Here is a 19638-nt window from a genome sequence, read left to right on the forward strand (position 1 = left end):
TTTGGTTGTTTTTAAAAAAAACAGCTTTGGCATAGAAAATGTAACAGAACAAAACATTAGAAAAAAAGAACTACAGTGCAGAATGAGTGTGTATTTAAATTCACAGATCAGCAGTACAGCTCCTGACCCAACTCCTCACATCGGCTACTTCTCTACTAAAATGTGCAACATCGTGACCATCAAGTTTGAGAAACAATTCTTCATGAAAACAGGAAAAGTGTTGAATCATTATCATTATTGTCCATGTTTTTTTTTTTGGTATCCTGATGTCACATCGCTAATTCAAACAACCTACTTTCCCTTCTTGCCTTTGGATAAGCCCTCCAGTGTCTGTGTGGTCTCCTTCAGAGCTTTCTGGAGAGCAGCAATCGCCTTATCGTGGCCTTCTAGTTTGGCCGCTTTGGCCTCCAACCCAGCCACCATGCTCTTTAAGCTCTGCAGCTGCTCTGGCTTCACGCTGCTGCTGCTGCTGCTGTCCTCCAGAGTGGCGAGCCTCTTCTCCAAGTCCACCACCTGCTGACCCAGGCTCGAGTCCTTTGAGGAGAGCTTGGTCTGGGCGCCGCCCAGAGCCGCCATGTTGGACTGGAGCTCCCCCAGACTGCTTTTCAGCGCCTCCATCTCCTGCTGCACGCCACGTTTGACCTTCTCCACGGCCTGCCCCTGTGCAGCCAGAGCGCTGTCCTGGGTGTCGTATTTGGCGAACAGTGAATCCACTTTGGCGCCGATGTTTGATAGTGACGCTGACAGTGAATCGCCACTCTCCTCCGTTGATTTAACTCTGGCTTCCAGGTCCTCTGATCTTTTCTGGATCTGACCGACTCCTTCGTTCACCTGTCTCTCCACGTTAAGAATGGCGTTGGCAGCCTGCTCCACGCTGCTCTCCAGTGTCTCGCTTTTGTCCTTCAGAACCTGGACGTCAGCCTCTGCTACCGACAGCGACTTCCTCAGATTCCCCACGTTCTCTAACACTACTGACCTCACTGTTTGAACTTCCTGAGACAGCGAGGCTACCTCCTGGTTACGAGTCTGGAGCTCTGACCTCACGGCGCCCACCTGCTCCCTGAACGAGTCCGCTGAGGCGTCAGCAGCCGAATTGGCTGTTCTGATTTCAGTCACAGCCTCGACGATGGCAGAGAGCTCCTGTTTGATGAGCCTAGGGTCTTCCATGTCACCCAGGCGGGCCTTGAGGTCAGCCAGCTGGCTCTGCGCTTCGCCCTGAGATTCGGTGAACTCCGCCACGCTGGCCGTGATGGACTGACTCACCTCGGCCAGACGCTCCTCCACCGTCTTCTCCAGAGAAGAGAAGTCTTTCTCTCGGGCCTCCTTCACCTCGTTGATGCCGTCTGAAAGGTCCCTGAGCAGATTGTTCTGGAGCCTCTGGAGGGCCTCCTCCACCCTCCTCGTCTCCACCTCGCCCCTCTTCATCCGGCTGATGGCCCCCTCCAGCTCCACCCGAGTGATGCCCAGTGATGACTCCAGCCCGTCCACAACGCTCCTCAGAGACTCCACCTGTGCAACAAGACAGGAAACATCAGATTTTCATCCACTTTAACATCTACCTATTATGATTGAACACCCTACATTATAATGCACTCCAATACAATAATTGCAACAAAACCATGTATGTGTCCAAAATGTCAACTTTTCAGGATCTAAGATACTCAAGCAAGTTTTTAACTTTCTTAAAGGGAACTTATTATGTTTTTGTGCTTTTTTCCCATTCCTTTAGTGTAATATAGTTTTTTTTTTGTGTGCATGTAAAAGGTCTGCAAAGTTACAAAGTCCACGCCAAAAAGAGTTACTCTCCCCCACAGAAACACTGCTCCTGAACTGCCTGAAACGCCTTGTTTGAAGTTCCGCCTTTTATTCTGTAACTTGATGATGTCACAAAGTAACACATTTGCATAACACTTTCCTAGCGGCTAATGGAGCGGAGTCCGAAGAGATCGGTTCGGTTGACCAATTAGAGCAGACTGTGCTTATTCCTCACCAAAGTTCACTTGCTTACCTTTTCCGGGGCTTTCAATGACATCTCATGGTCTTCATCAGTGAGTTTAGTTGTCGATGAAGACCATGCGATGTGGTTAAGAGCTCAGGACAAAATGCCAGTAAGTGGATCTTCAGTTAACATTATTTTGGTAAAAGTACTATTCCTAAGGTCAAGAATGAACTCTTTTACAATACTCTTAAAAACTATATATATTTTTTTATAAAAATGGCTATTAATTAGAGTTTCTCTTTTTGTTTTATGCTTTTATTCATTGATTTATTCTAAAGAGCTTTATTTATTGAAGTTCATTATTATTATGATGATTAAGAATGAACTTTCACTCTCACTTTCGTCTCAATTTTGTAATTTGCCCTAGAACTTTCAAATATTACACTTCCTGAATATGCAAAAGGAGATATTTTGCATATTAAAATATATATTTTGTTGTATATTCAGTAAGTGCAATATTTGAAAATGTATGGGCAAATTCCAAAATAAAGTTTATTTTTTTGTTATTTTTTTTTGTAAATATATTTTATTGATTTCCAAAGTTTTTATCCCACATGAATAAAACATACAAAACATATATATTTGCCCTCAGTTTCAATTAACTTACTCAACCCCCAACAACAAAGACCCACTATTCATCAAATACTGCTTCAGGTGAAGGACAGAATAACATAAAATAACCAAATAATTGTATTAATTACTCAAGCAAAACAAAAGGAAATTACATAACTAAACCTTAGGAATAATGTGGCAAAAGTACCTTAACTAAAAAGGTCCACTTACTATTTTTTCCATGTTTTAAAAGAGTGTTTGACTATTGTGGTAAAAAATGGTGCAGGAAATGGATAATACATTTTATTTGTTTGTGTTTGTGGTATATTTGTTAACACTTTGGTGAATATTCACAATGCAATCAGGGCTCCTCAGTGTTACTATTATATAAGGAGGCCTGCTATTGTAGTAGTGAGCTCCTCCCAACCAAAGCCAACCAAGACAACATGTTCCACCTGAAAATTAGCATTATTAAAGCTGAGTCATCACAACTGGAGGAAGTTATACTGCTCATATGTGTACTTTACAGACTGGAAGTGAGGAGAGAATGAATGAAACAGACATTTTTTATTCATGCAAAAGATGAATGATGATCAGACATTACTGTTTTAAAACAAAAGGAGGGTGTCCTTTTCCCCTGCTATAGAGACAATGTGAACTCATCTTCTACTTCCCTCTGCAGCTTAACAATCAAAAGACAACAAAAGAAAGCATAACAATGCAGACATTATTAATTTTCACCTGATCTCAAACTTTTATTGTTATTTTATGGGACTTTTTTCTGAATGAAAAGTATGCCATCACTGTGGCTCACCAAACCTGCCCAACCCCCCAAAAGTACATCCAGTACAGCTCTGGTTATGTAATGTCTAACAAAAAACAATGATGTGCATTGCTTTTTATGTGTTATTTCATTAGGAGTTGTGGAAAAAGTTTGTCACCCCCTGCTAAAACCATTCACACTCATAAATTACACTTTCCCCATCATTTAACTGATTATTTATCTCCCTACCTGTTGAACGACGCTCTCCATTTGTACGCTCAGCTTCGCGTTGCTCGCTGCGCTCTCCTCATGTCTGCCGCTCGTCTGCCTCATCTCCTCCACAACTTGCTGCAAATAGAAAGCAGCAAACCCAGCAGCGCCTAATAACGCGACGTAAAACACTGTGGTGGCGACGACACCGAGGCAGCTGCCCCCGGATCGTGGCCCCTGAGCCTGAGGTGCTGCACTAGTCCCGTTCCCGGTGCTGCTGCTGCTGCTGCTGCTCTTCTGCTGGGTCTTCTTCGACGCGTCGTCCGGGCTGCTGGACGCGGACGCGGCAGCGCTCGTCTTCTCGCTGGAGCTGCCGCTGCTCTTGTGTCGGTTTTTCGCAGTCATTTTTTGAATGTGCAAGCTCGCTGAGATAAATCAGAGTGTGTGTGTGATGTGAGAGGTTTCTGTCGTTGTGCAGTCGTGGATGGAGAGGGTTTTCCAGTAACTTGGAGCAGCAGCGTATCAGTGAGCGCGTCGTGGCTTTTTAGAGCGTTGAGGTATGCGGATGGGGGTTGTCCCATGTTCAACTTTATAGTGCTCTGTATGGGTCTACTTAAATGACATAACAACACCAGGAAAACAATGAATGGCTTCTACTCCTCTTACAATTTCATGATCATGCTGTTTTTTTTTTACATCAAAAGCTCGATCATAGTGTTTTTATTATGATACACCCAAAAACAAGAATAAAAGTTCCTGCAGAAGCTGTGGCAGCAACATGCAGTTCCTAAAAGATGGTTTATGCATCTTCAGGGAGATTTTAAAAAGCTTTATTTCACTTTTTAGATAACTAGAAGTGAGAATTTTGTATTGTATTTCTTTGTATATATGTTTTTCCTGTATCTATACTGGCTTATTGTATATTAATATTAGGTTAACTTTACTTTAATGACATAAAAACACCAGGAAAACAATGAATGGCTTCTACTCCTCTTACACTTTTATGATCATGCTTTTTTTTTTTTTTTTACATCAGAAGCTCAGAAATCATAGTATTTTTTATTATTATACACCCAAAAACAAGAATGAAGTTCCTGCAGAAGCTGGTGCAGCAGCATGCAGTGATACTTGGTTAAAAGATGGTTTAGGCATCTTCAGGGAGATTTCAAAGTGGTGCACAGGATCAAAATTAGCTTTATTTCACTTTTTAAATAACTAGAAGTGAGAAATGTGTATATTCTTTTTACTTATTTATCTATTTTTTGTATATAGTATGTTTTTCCTGTATCTATACTGGTTTATTTTATATTAATATTAGGTTTATTAAGTTTATTTGTACCGAAAATGTTATTATTGGGGACGTTTGTGAATGTTTGTTCTGTTGTTTCAAAATGGACAAAAAAAACAATAAATATAATATTGAAAAAGAAGTGAGAAAATATCATTATACTATCTAGGGAAGGACAAAAGATGCACAATCTTGGGGGAAAAAATGCACCAACAGTGTCATCATTATCTAAAATGTATTAATCTATGTGATTGTGACAGAAAAACTGTCTATTATACATCTGTTTTACTGTGACAAATGTTCATAAATGCTGTTACATTTCTTAAACACTGAAGACTGATGCAAACTTCCTGCAACCGGTTTTCTACTGAAGCTTTGCAGTGAAGCAGGGAGGGGCTGTTTCTTCCCCTCTTTGCTCCTCCTTTCATACGTGGCAGCTGAGCTGTTAGTCTGCAGGCTGCTGTGAACTCCTACAGTATGCATGGTTACATCTCTCCACTCATCACACACACACACCAACTAAAGTAACACAGTTTGAATGTCCAATGACAAAGAAGTGAAAAGTCCACTGCATCTCATTTAGTCGATTGGTCGACTAATCGGTTGTTTTGGTCTTAGTCGACTAAGATTTATTGAGTAGATTAGTTGTTTTTTAATGCTTTTTTTCATGCTGAATGACTTATTTCCAGGAACCGTATGAGCACATCTCTGGTAAACACAAGATTTAAAGTGGTGCTTTTGTGTGATTCTTTGCGGAGAAACTCAGTTTTACAGATCTGCCGATTAAATCAACTAATCGATTAGTCTAGTGGTTTTTCAAAGTGGGGTCCTTGAGGGGGTTCCAGGTTAATATTACTTCTTATACATTTTATATTTATTACTCTGTTTTGTTTTATATTCTTATGTTATTGTAATTTTTTAGCAATCTCTGGCAATAGTTGTAATTGTTTTACAACCCTAAGAGGGTGTTTGCAAGTAAATGGAACACGGTGTCTTTTTATAGTAATTTTCCTTAACATTACATCAATGAAACAAACACCAAAAATACAATTTTCTTTTTTGTGTGTTTGATTCTCAGTTCATTTATAATGGCCTTATTGTTATATCACCAATTGTATTGTTATAATGTTGCATAATAATAATAATATCCCTGTAAGACATTTTTTGATATCCTCATGTGCACAATTTCTCTAATGTTTATTAGAAAATCAAGTTATTTTTCTAGTTGTTATGCTTATTCCATGTCTTATTCTTGTTTTTATGTATGAAGCATGTTTGAACACTAGATGGCACTAAAAGAGCATTTTACGGTGAGAGAAAACACTGACAAGGCAGATAACCCCCTGAAGCCATGTCCACCCACAATGCAGTATATAGACAATGACAACTCTTGCAGAAATCTCCAAATGTCAAAAGTTTTTGCTATCAAATTACAGCATGGTTCTTTCTATGGTGTTCCTCAAGGTCTCGGTGTCTTAATGTGTTATTTTGGAGGGATTATTGATCATTTTTATCAATTCTCGAGTGGTAAAAAAAAGGTTAAATTTAGCACCAAATCTGTGTAACAAATGGTATCAACCCCAAAATTGCTGCAACAACTTATGAGACATAATAGAGCATGGGAATGACCAGCATATACTTTGATCATAATGTTCTAAGCCCTTATTCACTTTCACAATTTATTTTAATTTAAAGGGACTGTTTGTAACTTCTTACACGTATAAATCACCCGGGTCGGTGTCCCATGCGCACTCGCATGTGACTACGCTGTTCAGACAAGGCTCCAACACAAACTACACGGAAGCACCAAAACCGCAAAGTTATATCTAGTGAAGCCCGTCTGTTAAATAGTGTTGGCCGCGGTCGGAGGACGCGGGGGAGACCGTAGCTTTGGTCTCCAGGACCGGAGTCTCTGCTGTACTCTGCTCCTCTGCCTGCCTGCTTGCCTTCACTCAGCTCGCTCCACCTCACTTGCATGCACGCACACTACACACTGCAGACGACTTCGTAGCTCTGAGAATATCTAGTGAATGTACAGTGGACGTTTGTGCAGAAATAACTGCTGCAGCTCCTCCAGACCAACAGGGGTTTCCCGTGTCTTGTGAAGTGACGGGGCTCCGCAGCAAGAAATGTTATCGTCTCTGACCAAAACTCCGATGTCTTCTCTGTTCCCTCCGGCCGCGGTCGAGAGGCTGAAGTAGGAAAAGCCAACACTAGGATTCAGCATTGATTCATGGAGAGACCTTCGTCTGGTCAGCTAACATTACTGCCAAGCAGGTGAAATATAGAGTGATATTGTGGTTTTAGCTGACGTGTGTCGCCTCACTGTTTTGAGCGATGCTCGTTCATGTCCATTTAGAGCGAGCACAAGTGCGAACCCCGATGCTGACTTTCGTTGACTTAACGGCCACAGGTATCGCTGTTTACAAACATTTCTGATTCTTACAAACAGTCCCTTTAATTTCTTATTTATGACTAACACAAGTTGACACAATGCTGAGCTGCATCTCAAATTAATCTTCAGGTTCCCAGCTTTCAGATGATGACTTTTTATCTACTCAAGAACATCCCCTGTTCCCCACCCCTACCCCTCTAAAAAAAAAAGGGGTTATCCTTATAAATATAAATATAAATACCTACCTTTACCCCAGATAATAATGCACACAGTGCACTTTCATAGAGTAAGCTACTGGAGTTACCCTGCACTATATTCAGTTTTAACAGTTTTCTTCATCTCCTTGTTTTTTTATATCGTATATTTTTTTTGTACTTTGTACTACTAACTTTATTACTGCCTTTTTACTAACAGGTTTTGCACTATGGAACTGTGATGCTGGAAACTTGAATTTCCCTCGGGATCAATAAAGTTACTATCTATCTATCTATATATCTATCTATCTACCTATCCATCTATCTACCTATCCATCTATCTACCTATCTACCTATCCATCTATCTATCTATCTATCTATCTATCTATCTATCTATCCATCTATATATCTATCTTTTGCAATGTAAATCTACTCTTACGGATATGTGCAATGACATGCTGATCACTCTGCAATAATTATATGATGCTGTGCAATAATTATATAATTATCTGATGGACACTTTGTGCAATAATCTGGCAAAACTGTAATCTGGCAAAACTGTCATCTCATCAATATACATATTGTATTTTTATATTGATATTGCACTATCTCTTTTTTTTATTGTATTATCTTTTTTAGCACCTATGGGATTGTCACAATCTAATTTCGTTGTACTACACAATGACTATAAAGGGCTTGGATCTTGAATCTTGAATCTATCTATCTATCTATCTATCTATCTATCTATCTATCTATCTATCTAACTACCTACCTACCTACCTACCTACCTACCTACCTACCTACCTACCTACCTACCTATCTATCTATCTATCTATCTATCTATCTAACTACCTACCTACCTATCTACCTACCTACCTACCTACCTACCTACCTACCTACCTACCTACCTACCTACCTATCTATCTATCTATCTATCTATCTAATCCACATCTCTAAGTGTAGGTGTTTCCCAGCAGAGCCTGAACGCACCATGACGCCCCGCCTCGCCGCCGTGACAACAGAGACGCTGCTTCGCTCTACCGACGCTCTGCTGTCCAGGTGTTAGTCCCGTTTATATGATATTGCAGAGAGAGATATCTGGTCCTGGATCGGGTTTAGGAGCTTTATCAGTGTCTCTGCTCGACATGGCCTAACGTGATGTCACTCGGACTATCTGAAATGCCTTCTTTACACCCCAAAAACTGCCTCGTTTTCTCAGAGAATGAAGCGAGAGATGAAGACTTGATCCGGGGGATGATTATTTGAGCTGCTGTGTTTATACCTCTCGAGTGGAGCTAGTTAGAGGCTAGCCAGGCTTTAGCTAACACCGACTACCGGCTCTCTAGGATACCGGGATTACCATGGCTGGACTCATCAAGAAGCAGATCCTGAAGCATCTCTCCAGGTCAGTGCTGAGCGGTGATGTCTGTCAGACTGTCAGAGGCGTTTCCAGGCAACCCTCACTGACGTGGCTAACTAGCTAACATGCTAAGTAGCATGCTAACCTGCTAGCCGGTGAAGGGCTAATCCCTCTGTGTGTGACTCTGTTGCTTTAGCAGGTTGAACCAGTCCAGTGGTTGAAACAGATTGTTTATAATAACAATCTCAGCCTTCCCCTAAAGGCAAACCATCCTCCAATTTACTGGTAGCTAATAAAACACACTGTCTGCAACATGAAACACATAATTATGGGATAATTAGACTTTAATATGACATTTTGATGAGTTAAAGGTCCCATATTATGCTCATTTTCAGGTTCATACTTGTATTTTGTGTTTCTACTAGAACATGTTTACATGCTGTAATATTAAAAAAAAAACTCTTTATTTTCCTCATACTGTTTATTTAGGTTTAAACTCTGCTTATCTGGTCCTTTCACCATTGTGCCTCCCTATCAGATATCACATAGTCAACATGGAGCCTCAGCACACCACACAACATCATGTAGAGCTTTAATCAGGCATTTTTTGACAGCTTTTTTTGGTGTTACACCGAAAACTGTGACCACCGAAATCTGTGACAGTAACACATAAGGTCACCGTTGTGACCCCACTGTGTACCAATCTGTTCTTCCTTCCCCTAAAGGCAAAACCATCCTCCCAAGTTACTGGTAGCTAATAAACACACTGTCTGCAACATACATCTACATATTTATGAGATAATTAGACTTTAATATGATATTTTGATAGTTGTGAAGGCAGAGTTATAAGGGGGGGGGGGGGGGGGGTTTAGGTTTGTTTAGGTTTAAACCCTGCTTATCTGGTCTTGTCACCACTGGGCCTCCCTATCAGATATCACATAGTCAACATGGACCCTTAACACACGACACAAGATCATGTAGAGCAAGGGTGCCCAAACTTTTCCCTTGGGGGGCCAAAACTGGAACTCAATGGAGGGCCACGGGCCAAAATTAAACACCTATTGTATTGTATTGTATTGTATTGTTAAGATGCAAAATGGTACTAGGATCCCAGGTTCCCATGTATACTGCATTCAAAAAACTGCATGTTTTCCCCAAAACTGCATAGGATTATTATAAAGTGGGCATGTCTGTAAAGGGGAGACTCGTGGGTACCCATATAACCCATTTTCAGTCACATATCTTGAGGTCAGAGGTCAAGGGACACCTTGACAAATGGCCATGCCAGTTTTTCCTCACCAAAATTTAGCCCAACTTTAGAGTGTTAGCCTCCTTCTTGACAAGCTAACATGACATGATTGGTATTATGGAGTCCTTAGGTTTTCTAGTTTCATATTATACCACTATCTTCTAACCATAAACCCGAGCCTGGTACGGCCTCCAAAAGACAGTAAAGTCGGTTGGGTCTTTTAATAAAAAAGAAAGAATTTGCTAACATCTGGCGGGCCAAATCAAACCTGATGACGGGCCAACTTTGGCCCGCGGGCCCCACTTTGGGCAGCCCTGATGTAGAGCTTTAATCAGACATTTATTGACAGCTTTTTGTGGGACCAGTGAAATCTGTGACAGCAACACATAAGGTCACCTTTTCTGACTGGCTGTCGTCAGAAAATGTGACCCCCACTGTGTACCAATCTTTTCTTTTAGAGTTTTGTGAATATATCTTTAAATAAAAAAATAAAAATACTGAAATACATTTTTGTTTTTTAATCATTTAGTTTTGTGTGTCACATATTTGCCTCATTTATTATACAGGTACAGTGGGGTCACACTTTCTGGCATCAGAAACGGTGACCTCATGTGTTGCTGGCTCCCTGCGGTCACAGATTTTGGTGTAACACCGGTAAGCACTAGGGATGCACCATATTCAGTCCCTATACCAATAGTGATACCTGGGCTTTGGGTACCGATCCGATACCAGTGTTTAATTAATAAGCCTCACTTTGTGGAAGTGACTGGGATCGTTCTTTTATGTATAAGGCAACATCAGGCTTGACTTAAACATCACTTTCCTAACTTTGTAAAACAAAATATAACAAATAAATACATAGATATACATATTTATCATTTTAATTATTATTATTTAGTATTAAAATAATAAATCGTACACCAGCAACTTGGTAATTTTTTTTTACAAGAATTACAATTCAAGCGTAAAGCTTTTTATTGCAGCCACAAATTGGTCAAAACTTAAACAGGAATTAAAATTCCAGTCTATAATTTATATAGCATATAAACATATAACTGAATTGAATAGATGGAGCCCATTGTCACTAATATCCGATCCAGTTATTTGAGTCAGTATTTGCCCGATATCCGGTCCGGTATCAGTGCATCCCTAGTAAGCACCCTTTTATTCATCTAGAGATAAATGAGCTTAATATTGGTTCAGGATGTGTTTAATGGTGCCACCAAGGCCCCATTCATTGTTAATTTGTTTTTTGTCTTGCTGTTATGGGCAGCTCGACCCACTTTACATGTATTATTTAGTCTTTTCCACTGTCTCTCATGGGACTTTCAATGGACTACTTCCTTGTTTTGTTCCAGATGCAGAACTTGGAGTTTTCCTTCCTGTACTAACCTGCTACTGATCTAACAGAGCACCTCCAAACAGAATAGTAATGATCAACTCAAAGGCTGACAGCGCTTACACGGAGTATAAGTAATGACAGCTGTCACATTTATATTGCAGCTCACATACTGTAGATGACTAAGTCTTTGAACAGCTCATCAGTATGCAGGTGGACCAGCTTGTGTTCTTGAAGAGAAAGAAAAGCTGAAAGTGGTTGGCGAGAAAAGTCTTTGTGATGATTCAGTTGTGATGAATTAGTTACTCACTTGTTAATACCTTATTAGTGTTTAGGATGGCTTTGTCCTTCACACCCTTACACACTGCCATTTGTCTGCAACATACAGCCTATGAATGAGTGGCATGCCCTTCGTTGTCCTAGTACTATACGTTGTGTATCCTATATGTGTGTGTGTGTGTGTTTCTGCACATGACTGTGCATGCCCTCAGCCGCATTAGCATCAGCATTGACAGGAAATGGCTGGAAGAGTAGTGATGTCATCCGTCTTTGGGCTTGTCATCTGATCTTCTTTGTCCTGGCCTCATTGGTCTGGCACTGAACAGAAGCTGACCTGTCAGCCAATCCTGCGCTGTTTCGGTGTAGTGATGTCACGCTAAAAGTGCTGGTGTCACAAAGCCAAATCAGCATCACCTTATACTCCACTGCACGTCTGCTAATACAGTAGAGTATATGATGCACGCTTGGTTGGCTCTGCCTCGTCTGCTTTATTATTCACATACGCTGCTGTACTGTAGGTGTGCTTACACAGCTACAGGTGATGTTGTTGGTGTCAACATGTGAGCTCGGTTGCAGAGGACACACGAATGTGACCAGGACGAGGCCTGTCAGAGTGAACCACCACCATCTTTACGGCTCACTGACGCAGAAGTCTGCAATGGCTGTTCCTCCTCTGGCCAAGACATGTGCACCGAGGCATGCATGACATATTAAACTAGTTGAGAGGGCCTTTTTTTGGTACAATGTGTACTGTTACAAGAAGCATTGTTTGTGACTTTTCGGGCAAGGATGAGTTTATTAATATTAAGTGACATGGTTGAGTTGTTCTGTTACTGTTTTCCTAATGTGAGAGTGTATTGATGAAGAAGGTCGAGCTCAGGTTGGTAGCCCCCTGGGAGTGATTAGATGACAAGGTGTGTGTTTGTCTGCGTTACAGAAAGGTTTAGATTATCGACAGGACCCTGGCCCACAGCCAGACGGAGCGAGATCCTATTGCACACACAAATATACATGGATGAAGAAATGGCTAAGAACATTTAGACTTTGTATTATACTTTGTTCCCCCAAAAGAGAGTTTGTCTTGCTTTCACATGGAGGTTAGTAGGTTGGAGAACGAGACTCAAACTATTCTGTTAATGACTGGTCTTGTGAGAGTAACGGAGACTTGGATTGTCTAATTTCTTCCCTGTTTCCTACTTTTACTCCTGTTTACTAACTGTTTACCATCTGTTTGTTAGCTGCAAAAAACGTATTAAACCCACTATCTATTTCCTTACTTTGATATTAAATAAATGCATTTGGGCTGCAACGGAACAATTATTTTAATTGTTGATTAATCTGTTGATAATTTTCATGATAAATCAGTCGTTTTCTTGATTAAATGTCCCTTAAAATGATAAAAGGCAATTTCCCAAAGCTCGAGGTGGCATGTTCACATCTTGTTTTCGTCTGACAAACTGTTCATAATCCAAAGATATTCAATTTGACAACGATTTAAAGCAGAGGAAAGCAGCAGATCGTCACATTTTCAAAGCTGGATTTATCTCAAAGAATGACTTAAATCAATTGATTGATTATCTAATATAGTTGATCGAGTTATCAGTTAATAATCACGCATATATTCTGAGTGTCCTTTCTGTTTTAGCTAGATGAAAATATCCGTCCTCCCCAAAAGCCATTCAAAGTAATGTCACAAGAGTTTATTTTTGTTTTGAAGGAACCAAAAAATGTCACACACACCGTTGTTTCTCAACTTATTTATAGCGTTTGGGGTTCCTCATAATGTCTTTGTACTTTGAAATGACCCATGCCGTCCTGATTACAGAGTAAATGGCTGCTTATTAATGTCACAAGACTGCAGCACAAACAGTCCTGTAAACTGCAGACGCCATAAATGACATCCTCAGTCACAGGGGAATGTAGAAACATTGAGTGGTAGAGGGAGATTTGCTCGATGTGCGTAAGACAAAGCTGCTGATAGACAAACGTACCCACAATGAACCCCTGAGAATGAAAAGATTATCATTAGCTTAGCTTCTAATGGAGAGAGCTCCTGACCTGGAGATTAGGCTTATATTCAGGCTGGTATGCGAGGTCCATTTTGGGGTTAAGTCGGGGAGTTATAGGGGAGTTGACACGATTGTTGGAGCATAACCTCGCTCACCTCTCCTCTCCTTTTTTAGGTTTTAATGGTGAATGTGTGGCATTCAAGTCCAATACTCAGTTTTCATCCTGTCAGTGGGAGGGCTGCAACTAACGATTGTGTTCATTATCAATGAATCTGCTGATTATTTTCAAGATCAAGTCCAAATATCTTGTTTCGTCAGTCCACAACCCAAAGTTATTCAGTTTAATATTATATATAACACAGACAAAAAGCACGATCTCCATATTTGAGAGTCTTAAAACAGCATTTTCTGGCATTATTGCATGAAAAATTACTTTAACGATTAATCTATTAAAGGGATGTCACGGTGAGGAAATGTGTTATTTCTATAAAAAAAAGAACCGCCAACTTATCCTACAAGAATTTCATCCATTACATTTCCAATCAGCAAAGAGGAGACGGGATAGTTTAGGGAACTATTTTCAACTCTTGAGTCAGCTGAAGGGATTGGAAGACCAGTGTTACGAACGTGCTATCCATCCATTATGTGCACATATAACACGTCTGTTCTGAGGTTTAGTGCCCATTGCGGTGTGAGAGATGAGTCCATTTCTGCTGTTGCTGTTTGTCATCATGATCATCTCTTCTGGTTCTGGTCTGACTCTCCCCATGCTGCTGTAGCTGCGTGATGATGATGATGATGCACCACAGTGATGAACTCCACTACTCCCAGTGTTATGGACTCACCGCTGGTGGGAAGGCTATTATGGCATGAGTCACGACTAAGTGCCTGGCTGTGGGTGTCTCATCAGTGTGTAGCTGTGAAGTACTTGTGTGTGATTTTGTAGGTGTGACATTTGACCAGGGTCCCTCCAGGCCTTAGTTGGCATCCTCCGCTGTGGCGTAACCGGCGTCGTGGATTGTTTTCTCCTTCACGCCGAGCTTTGAGCCGTCTCTCCACGGGGTCATGAATATTCCAGGACTCTGGGGCCTGAGCTGCCGATATAAACTCGCTTCACTTTGAGAGGTTGCCTCAGCGCGTTGTTGTTGTTGAATTGTTGTCCCTGTTGACGTGTGTGTGTGGGTGGGTAGGTGTTTTTTGAGGAGTTTGTGTACAACTGTAGATGTGTGTGTCTTTGCACTTGTGCTGGAATGTAGCCTGGAAAGTAATTCACATAATCCCTCTTGATGATAACTTTGAGATGACGCAAGTCTTTGTAATAACTGTTCTGTTAGGGCTGCATAATGTGTTTTTGTCTGTCAGCATATATTTCCGCAAGAAACATGTTTCAAAGAGCTTCAATATCAGAACAGTGTGCAGAATCATAAAGCAGGAAGGTTTAGACATCAACATGTTTGTGCTCTTTCTTGATATATATGCATGATATATACTCTTACCATTGCTAACAATATATTATGTTAAAAAAACTTTAAAATTTGAAGATTATAAAGTGGTAAATTTACAAGAAAAAAACAAATAATTGAGTAATTTAATTTAATTTTGAGCAGTTTACATCATTGTTTGTTAAATTGCCTTTTATTATGAAAAGCACAATAACCAAATTCATCATAATATATTACTATTACTGGACTTATATAAATGTATAAATACTGAAAGTAGCATTTACTTTTTGGTTGAAATACTTCTGGCTTTATTGCACTTCTGAAACCAAACCAACAGCCCTGGCATTTTGCTAACCCTCGATCAAATAACTTTTATTTTTATAGCTACACCAATAAAAGAACGGAAAGATTTGCCAATAAAGACACCTGGACTTTGTTATATGCTCTCTTGAAAAACAAAATAAAAGCAAGTGAGTCAGATGATAAAGTTGTAAGCAGTTCATGTTACCCTCCTTCAAATAAAGTTCAACAGGAAGTTCCTCAAGATGATATTACTTAATGTGAATATTGAGTAAAGATGTTACACAACGGAAACTAGTAATTAAGAAAAGGTTCACACGTGGGTGATTGTTATTTTTAGACCTGAAGGCAGTCAGCCTGCAAACACTGCAGTACTGCTGGCCTCTAACAGGAGTGTAATAAAGAACACCTCGAAAAGAGCTAATACAAATATATTTTGAGATATTGGATTACGTTTGAACTTGCTTCATAATATAAAACATTAGAGAGGCTTGTTTTACAATGACGTAGGTTGACCACCACCATGTTAAACAGATGAACTGATGGTTTTTAGGGACAATTTGTTGGATTGTCTTAGTGTGCCACATGTACCACAGGCATCTTGAACACTTCCGTGGCTGTTTCAGCTGGTCTCTAAGTGAATAAAGTGCCTTGATACTCATTACACGCTGCTGTTGACACTGAACGGGCTAGTGAAGGATTTAGAGGCCAATTTAAATGTCACATTCTCCATTTTTTGTTATGGAGCCAAAGCCTGCTGCTTGGCAGGAAAGAACGTGGTAACGTCCCAGATCCCTTTTTTTTTCTGGCAAAACTACACTCCTAAATCCCAGAGGAGTGCCCAGAGGATGTCTCCTCTATTTCTTTCTCCTTTTGTCTTTAGTTTCTGCGTCTCTCTTTCTCTTTATTTATGTCTCTCTCTCTCTCCATGTTGCCGTAGTCTTGGTTGCTAAAACAAGCCGGTTGTCTGAGTCACTCTGGCCGTCTTCCCTCAGGCTCCTCTCTTGCTGGCACTGATGTCATCAGGCTGCGTCATGAAACGCACCATCAGGGCAGGAAAAAGTGCCTCTGTTTTCCATTCACAGGATCCACAGACATCAGCATAAAAGAGAAGGCGGACTAAAGTCTGCTCTCGGTGTGTTTGTGGTTAAGGGAAAACGTTGCAAGATCAGTCTACTGTTTCAGACTTATATAAGTTGATTTAGACACAAATCTATGTTTTTGATAAGTACGTTTATTTCAACATGATTCATTTATAATGATCCATCTCTCTTTAAAACTTCTCCCTTAACAGAGACGGTACATGAGTAACGGGTTAAAGGTACAGCGTGTAGGATTTGGCAGTATCTAATGGTTGCAACCAACATGGTACCCATCCGCTCACTTACCTCCCTTTCCAAGACTGAGGTAACGTGAGCCGCCAACTGTGATAACGCCATTCGCTCAAAAGGTCATCCATACCATAATAACGCTACTAAAAGAGCAACGGAAGTCAGACGGCGGCTGGCGTTACCTACCAAAAATGGCCTGTGTTGAAGTGTTTTCAGTCCAAAATGGCAGCTGTTGTCAAACAAACACCAGAGTTTCATCTCACGTTACCACAGTTTCAACCGCCCCCTATGTAGATATAAACGGCTCATTCAAAGCTAACGAAAAACACAGTAATTCTTAGTTTCAGGTGATTATACACTAATGAAAACATAGCTATGAATATTGTATTCCATTTCTACCAATAGATCCCCCGAAATGTCACACACTGTTCCTTTAAAATCTAACTTTTACAGAGAGGAATCTGGGCATGGATTTTTCACTGTTGAGTGGTTAATCTTGCATCTGACAGGACCCTGTCTTCAGCCAGTAACTAGTCCCGATCTCTTTATGGGCCTGGATTTGGTCCGGTGAGCTCGGCCCTGCTGACTGGAATAAGGTCTGATGGTGAGAGAGGAGCAGATGAATGGGGAAAGATGACGGTGTGTGAACTCAATACCCTCTGCTTCTTGCTGTTGTTCTCAGTAACAAGTAGGATGTGTCTGTGTAATTTAGCTTATTTAGGAGCCTTGATATTAGACAGCGCGTCAACAACCCATTATTACAGCGTTGGTTTATTTATGACTTTGGAAGACGGGGAGAGGAAGCGAGAGGTGGCCCAGGGGAGACGGAGACGCCAGATAAGGAGCGGGGCGAAGCTAGCTGGCTAGCTGCTTGATACTTGATCAGCAGCAGGAATGAATATTTCACTGCTCACACGGCTGAGACGCTCCAGCAACAACAACCCACCTCTCAGAGACAAGACTGTGTTTTTGTCTCCGTATATATGTGTGTATGCGAGCGCATAATATTTCTTGTGTTTTTGTTTGTGAGAGAGTTTGTTTTTCTGTCTTGTTCCCTCTACCACACCGCTGAATAATTCACAGGTTACACGTTGAATTAGAGGAGAAATCTCACACAGCGAGGAGAAGGTGTTTCAGTCGGAAAGAAGCAGGATTTTTGACAAACATGGGCAGCTGAATCATAAAAGCATTGCTCACGGGGCAAAGTTTCTTTCACACTGCAGATACTGAGAGTCTCTGTGCACCTTGCCACCATGTCTTCCATCAGTGCGACCATCAGAACAAAAAACCTTTTGTCTCCCTGAAAATATCCAGTTACTGAGAGGATCCATAATCATACATCACCATGTTTTGATGACTGCAAATGGTCTTCTTGCTGCATCTGTGACTTTATTTCAGTATTGAGAGTAGGGCTGTGTATTGGCAAGAATCTGGCGATACGATACATATCACGATACAGGGGTTACGATTTTATATTATATTTGCGATATAGTAAGGAAGGCGATATATTACAATTTTTTAAAATCAAATTTCAGGAAAAACTGTCAAAGTATAAAGAACACATCACAATATACATAAAATCGGAGTAAAAAAAAGTTTATTTTTTGTAATGCTATCAATGGGATATGCATCTGCACAGTCGCTGTAACATGCAGCATCATAGCACTACTTTAAGAGGACATAAAAATATATAACTCAGTCACGGTGGGCTACTGACTCAGTTTTTAGGACCACAGCAATCCCTGGTCTCATGTTCAACATGTGAATGTTCTCACATACAAATTATTACATTGAATTACACACAGTGAGGTACAGTATGCAGGTTTTAAATTTGGGGAACTGAAAGCACAGGGATCGGATTGGTACTCTGTATCAGCAGGTGTCCTGAGTTTAGGTTTCAGAATTGGTATCGGGAGAGAAAAAGTTGGAACTGTGCTTCCTTATTTGATATTCGATCAAAGTCTTCCCCCCTTCCCTCCTAAACGGCGGCGTTTTGAGGCTGATGTGTCCGCGCATTACGCACCGCCCCTTCAGCAGTGCCTGGCTACAAGCCTGTATGTAAGCAGCCTTCTTCTCAGCCCTTTTCAGAGCGATCGGATCTCAATGTGGACACTACCAGATGTAAATGTAATCAGGTTAAATCATATCAAGATACAATCTGGATACGAGACACATTTTAATGGTTTAAAGGGGGTCAGATATGCATATAATAATCCCCCTTATTTCTTGTCACCTCTCTAGTCTCTACTGTCTCCGTCAAATAAACGCAAACATGTCCTAAAAACGTAAAAAGTGTATCATGAAAAAAATACTATCTATAATCATATTTGGAAATCATTTGGAAAGATGAGACTCCGCCACCCAAAAATAAGCATCGTTATGATATCGGGGCCAAAAATCCGGTATTCTATCGCCACCGAAGTTGAAGAATTTCAAATGATACCCATCCAGCGCTGTTGTGATTTGAGCACAAGCTTCACACATTCCTCACAGCGTGTATATAAGTTAGTAGGGCAATAAAATAACAAAGCTTTGCCCATGATAATCAGGTCACTCTGTCAGTAATGTGTGTTAGTTATGAAACTCTGAGCTTTGATCTGACCCTATTTACAGATAAACACACTGCAAGTGTCTGTGTCAGATTAGCTAGGTAACAAGATTAAGTCTACCTGTACTGTATGTGTGTGTTTAAAAGTGAGTTTTAACACTACTACCGACTAGTTTAGATGTAGTGCTTTACTGTACCTGTTAAATATAATTATTTCACTGCATTGTTGCATGACTGTAAACCACAGTGGCTGTTTTCTTGGAGTTCAAACATAATGCAGACTAAAACTAGGAGGAGTATTCTGCACCTCTACATGTCACAAGGCTGTGTGACTCTTGACAGCTCGAGAATGTGAAATCAATACAACCCCTGTTTTAAGA

The 19638-nt window shown here is 40.6% G+C and overlaps 2 protein-coding genes across 4 annotated transcripts in view; one reads left to right on the top strand and one right to left on the bottom strand.

The window, feature by feature from the left end:
- Window positions 1–182: 182 nt before the first annotated feature.
- Window positions 183–4082, bottom strand: ckap4 (cytoskeleton associated protein 4). Its single transcript, XM_037760773.1, has 2 exons — window positions 3564–4082; window positions 183–1509 (listed from the first exon to the last, which is right to left on the bottom strand). The coding sequence occupies exons 1-2, from the start codon at window positions 3927–3929 to the stop codon at window positions 292–294; spliced, it is 1584 nt and encodes a 527-aa protein (XP_037616701.1). The 5' UTR covers window positions 3930–4082; the 3' UTR covers window positions 183–291.
- Window positions 4083–8401: 4319 nt separating this feature from the next.
- Window positions 8402–19638, top strand: part of uhrf1bp1l (UHRF1 binding protein 1-like) — a 36854-nt gene continuing 25617 nt past the window's right edge. For 2 of the 3 annotated variants that reach the window (XR_005205511.1, XM_037760555.1), the window contains exon 1: window positions 8402–8806. Coding sequence is in view for 1 of the 3 variants with exons in the window: in XM_037760555.1 (XP_037616483.1) it covers window positions 8763–8806 (44 nt within the window). In the remaining 2 variants the exon portion in view is untranslated. The remainder of the gene's footprint in view (window positions 8807–19638) is intronic. The other variant, XR_005205512.1, reaches the window with a different exon arrangement.

The sequence above is a fragment of the Sebastes umbrosus genome, chromosome 23 (genome assembly GCF_015220745.1).
Source record: "Sebastes umbrosus isolate fSebUmb1 chromosome 23, fSebUmb1.pri, whole genome shotgun sequence".
NCBI classification, from domain to species: domain Eukaryota; kingdom Metazoa; phylum Chordata; class Actinopteri; order Perciformes; family Sebastidae; genus Sebastes; species Sebastes umbrosus.